Source organism: Pollachius pollachius (assembly GCF_949987615.1).
Source record: "Pollachius pollachius genome assembly, chromosome: 6".
Taxonomy (NCBI): domain Eukaryota; kingdom Metazoa; phylum Chordata; class Actinopteri; order Gadiformes; family Gadidae; genus Pollachius; species Pollachius pollachius.
Window position 1 is genome coordinate 15,513,638 of NC_136939.1, and position 5,119 is coordinate 15,518,756.

The window sequence follows — 5,119 nt, forward strand, 5'->3', positions numbered from 1 at the left end:
TGTGCGTCGCACAGTGATGATATGTAAGATCGGCTTCAACATAAAACATCCTGGACTTGTAAGGCTGTTTGTAGATGGCCAGCTGAGCTGACAGTTCACTTTGGTTCTGCCAGAAGGGTTGTTCATGTTCCACTAGTGACAAAGTGATGCTATCTGTAACTGTCCTCCTGATACTTACCTCATTTCCTATCCCCCCTCCATTCTTCCTATTAGCAGTTTGGAATCACCTTATAGGGTGTCAACAGTTCTTCTTGAAAAGCTCATTCATACAAAGAGCATGATAATGTATAAACTGAGGTGACTGGTCTTGGTGGTGTGTTGCTATGATTGAAACGTAGGAGGACACAATAGTGACCTCGAGAATAGTGTTTGAGCATTACAATCTGAGTCAACAAAAGAATTGGCTGGGAAAAACCAATGCAAAAAATCTAGAAAACAAACAAAGAAAAGCTAAGCTTGGTTGAATCAACAGTAAGTTAACCACAGGTCAGTGCCAGTAGGCTATGACGTTAACTTAAAATGCTATATTGGATTCTATCATCTTATGATGGTCTTCTATGTAAACACCAATCCATATGCAAACTTAATAGGCAGCAACCATCCATCCTTTGGGGTGTAGACCTATTTCATTGTTACTCTTTTTTGGATACAGTGTTACTGGGATAATCAATGGTGAACAATGTTGTTTTAATAAATGTTGCTGACCCTTCGCTCTTGCTCTTTCTATGTCCGTCTCACTCACACATGTACCCTTACCTGCAAAAACATATTTTTGCAGTCTGTCTGGGAGCTCATGGACGTTATGCCCAGAAGCTTATGAGCGACCTCTTCTCTAACTACACCAGCGCCCTGCGGCCGGTGGAGGACACAGACCACATCATCAATGTGACCCTGCAGATCACCCTGTCCCAGATCATCGACATGGTAACGCCAGACCTGTTTGCTTTCACACACACACCCGTCCTAACAACAGTCAACTCATGGTCACTGCACTAAAAATGAAAGGGATGGACAACAGCACAACCCATTGGATGTGTTGTGTAGTGTGTACTTCTTCAAATTCTGAATTGCTATAACTTCATTCAGCCAAACCTCTGACTTCATGTAAGTGGCCTGCGTTGACCATCTGAAGTGTGGTATGGTTAATGGTAATCCGCTTGGCTACGGAGCCAGGAAGGAAAATAGACTCCGACCATTAAATCGAAACATGTTTAGTTTATAAACAGGGTTAATATCTTCCCTCTGCTAAGGATGAGCGCAACCAGATCCTGACCACCTACCTGTGGAACAGGCAGATGTGGACAGACGCCTACCTGACCTGGAACAAGGAGGACTACGACGGCCTGGACGCCATTCGCATCCCCAGCCGGCTGGTCTGGAAGCCTGACATCGTCCTCTACAACAGGTGGCTCGGCCTCCCAAGCGGGCCAGCTTACTTCTAGCTGGAAACACTTTATTTTGGCCGTTCTTGCACAAATAATGTACCTCGGCAGTGTTAAGCCTCCTCAGCTTCAGCTCAGCTGCATAAACAACCCCTGTCATAAATTGTATCTAATAAAGGGACGGACCGGAGTAGTAAATTCTGCCTTTATACCAAGGCAAGTGAGTACTATGTTGGGGAAAATTCTGAAAAGTATGTAGAAAAACATGCATATACATAAGTACACATAAATATGTATACATACGTACACATAGTAAAACATACTTAATCATACTCATAATCATACATATGTATACATACATACACATACATAGTATACATACGCATGCATGCTGATACATATGTATTCAAACATACATATACATAAGGTCACATACATCCGTATAAATAAGTAAACATACATGCGCTATAACAAACAAAAATGGTCAGCCCCATTATTCCATCAATCCCAAGTCCACTTCAAGCTGCCCAGAGACTTGAAACTAGGCATGCTTACTCATTAACCTCGGTGTCATTAGCATGTCAGCGTGCTCACGGAATATTGCGCACACGGCGAGATGACTCAACCACATGCATTTTCTTCCGATAACGCACATGTGGCGACATGTCTAGTTTCAACTGTAACCGTAGAATAATCTTTCATTTATATTAAAGTTCCACCTCCCTTCTTCATCTGCTAATATTTTTTTGGTAAATCTCTCTCTCTCTCTCTCCCTCTCCCTCTCTCCCTCTCTCTCTCTCTCTCTCTCTCTCTCCCTCTCTCTCTCTCTCTCTCTCTCTCTCTCCCTCTCCTCTCTCTCTCTCTCTCTCTCTCTCTCTCTCTCTCTCTCCTCTAAACCCACTCACCACCTCAAAACTACGCCCAATGCCCAGTGCCAACGACCAGTTCTCCAGCTCCATGGAGACCAACGTCGTGCTGCAGAACGACGGCTCGGTGATGTGGGACCAGCCGGCCATCACCAAGAGTTCCTGCTCGGTGGACGTGGCCTTCTTCCCCTTCGACATGCAGCAGTGCCGCCTCACCTTCGGCTCCTGGACGCACAACGGCAACCAGATGGACCTGGTCAACGCCCTGGACAGCGCCGACCTGGCCGACTTCGTGCCCAACGTGGAGTGGGAGGTAGGGGGTTGGGGATGAACCACTTCTCAAAGTAGAGGTTAAGGACTGCATCCCTCATTGGACTACACACATTTACATTTAGGGCATATAGCAGACGCTTTTATCCAAAGCGACTTACAATAAATACATTTGTCATAAGAAAGTGAAACAATATATCGTTGTTGGTACTATAAGGATGTTTATAGAACCAAGTGCAAAGTAACAATCGCTAGGTTGACCCATTCCCCGGATTCAACATAGACCGCTATGATAAGATGCTACATAACTAAGTACTATTAAATACGACACACAATAAGTGCATACATTAAGTGCCAGGATGCACAACAAACAACAAGTGGGAGGGGAGGGACTTAAGACCATAGCCGCCGCGGCTATGCAAAGTCTAGGGGAACTTTAAACAGGTTTGTCTTAGTCTTTTGCGGAAGCTGTTAAGGCACTCTGCAGTCCTTACATCGGCAGGGAGCTTGTAAAACCACTGCAGTACCAAAAGAGAGGAGAGTTTATACTTTGATGATTTGGCTTTTACTTGCTCTTTGCGATGGCAGTACCAGACACCAGCTGAAGTAGTCAGCTGGACTACACACAAAAAACCACTACGATCTTTTCCCTGTATGTGATCTTGAAGCCCCCCTCTTCCTCCTACTCAAGGTGCTCGGCATGCCGTCCAAGAAGAACGTGATCCTGTACGGCTGCTGCTCGGACCCCTACCCGGACATCACCTACACGCTGCACCTCAAGCGCCGCTCCTCCTTCTACATCTTCAACCTGCTCATCCCCTGCATGATGATCTCCTTCCTGGCTCCGCTGGGCTTCTACCTGCCGGCCGACTCGGGGGAGAAGGTGTCCCTGGGGGTCACGGTGCTGCTGGCGCTCACCGTCTTCCAGCTGATGGTGGCTGAGAGCATGCCGCCCTCCGAGAGCGTCCCACTCATAGGTCAGTGCTGCTCCTGGCCTTTTCTGATGGTGATGGTGATGTTGATGCGTTGTGTGGAGTTCATCCCTGTGTGCCTTTTTCGTGTCTTTATTGATCAAATATCCAGCCCAGGGTTATTCTGGAGAGGGAAGTCTTTGCGACAAGTCAAAGGTTGAATATGTCGTACGAATAAAAAGAAAGAAAATAGAAATAGAAAAAGGTTGTACATTCTGTCATTCGGTTGCATGTACTACTAGACCTTTAGTCTAGCCCTGACTTAACTGCACTGAACCTATTTTCTTTTTTGAAAATGTTTCTGATAGAATTGTGGGGTAGAAAACATGGGGTGTGTTTATGTGCATGTGTGTGTATGTGGGTTTTTCTTTTTAGCATCCAGTACAGAGAATTGGGTGCTGGTAGTGATTGGGCTCCAAAGTAATTGAAAAAATATAAAAGCCTCAAAATTGTCATAAAAATATATGGAAAATTATTGTTTTATGTACTTGTACAATTAACTATCACTATACTTCCAGTTTACTCCATGACTTATAACATTAACTTTTGCGTCACATGATCATCATGAAATACCAAAGAAAATCGGTGTTGAACAGAAGTGTCTTAGTGAAAAATAAAATATTTGTTCCACTCTCTTAATCCAGGGAAGTATTACATTGCCACCATGACAATGATCACCGCGTCGACGGCCCTGACCATCTTCATCATGAACATCCACCACTGTGGACCCGAGGCACGGCCCATCCCACAGTGGGCCCGCCGCTTCATCCTGGACTACCTGGCTCGGATCTGCTTCGTCTACGAGGTCGGCGACAACTGCCTGGGGCCGTGCACGAAGCCGCCCGCGCTGGAGCCCACGCCGCTGGAGCAAGAGGAGGAGGGTGTACACTGGGGGGCCAACTGGGATCTCAACGGGGGAGCCTGGGATTGCCAGGAGCCGAGGCCAGGGGGGACACCCCCAACCGACCCGAAGGAAGGGGTGGGTTACGCCAAGCAGGCTGACCAGAAGGAAGCCCTTGTGAACATTGAGGTGGGAGCCATGGGAGGGGGGTCGGTGGGAAGCTGTACTGGGACAGAGAAAGGTGCAGGAGGTGTGGACACCAAAGAGGGTGCAGGTGGAAGAGGTGGTGATGGTCGTCTAGAAGGAGGTGAAGGGGTAGGAGGAACGGGAGAGGTAAGGAGGAGGGAGGGGATGTGCCAGCTGCAGGGCCTGCGCCGGGACGTGGAGCTGATCGCCAGCTGCTACCAGGACCAGCGCTCGACGCAGAGTCTGGTGGGGGAGTGGAGGAAGGTGGCCAAAGTCATGGACCGCTTCTTCATGTGGCTCTTCTTCATCATGGTCTTCTTGATGAGTCTGCTCATCATGGGGAAGGCAATGTGAAAGGGGGTTCGGCTGATATCCTTCTTGCCAATCCGTTTTTTTTATTCACAATCCATCACAATTTGGTCACATGTTTGCTTGTGCACTAAAGCGTTTCGCTGTAGCAGCAGGTAGCACTTAAATGCAACTTTTAAGCATTAATAAGGAACTTGGATAAAATGTGAATTCCTTATTTATGAAGAATTGTTCATACATGAATACTCATTAGTGAACTATTCATAATCAGTTATATATTATTAATAATATAAT

At 46.6% G+C, this 5,119-nt stretch overlaps 1 protein-coding gene across 1 annotated transcript in view; it reads left to right on the plus strand.

The window, feature by feature from the left end:
* The window catches only part of LOC307077637 (neuronal acetylcholine receptor subunit alpha-10-like), a gene marked incomplete at both ends in the record, with an annotated part of 8,210 nt that extends 3,340 nt beyond the window's left edge, over positions 1 to 4,870 (plus strand). Inside the window, 5 exons of the mRNA XM_079739066.1 lie at positions 779 to 924; positions 1,251 to 1,405; positions 2,315 to 2,561; positions 3,210 to 3,495; positions 4,134 to 4,870. Of these exons, the coding sequence (XP_079595192.1) occupies positions 779 to 924; positions 1,251 to 1,405; positions 2,315 to 2,561; positions 3,210 to 3,495; positions 4,134 to 4,870 (1,571 nt within the window). The remainder of the gene's footprint in view (positions 1 to 778; positions 925 to 1,250; positions 1,406 to 2,314; positions 2,562 to 3,209; positions 3,496 to 4,133) is intronic.
* Positions 4,871 to 5,119: the final 249 nt, after the last annotated feature.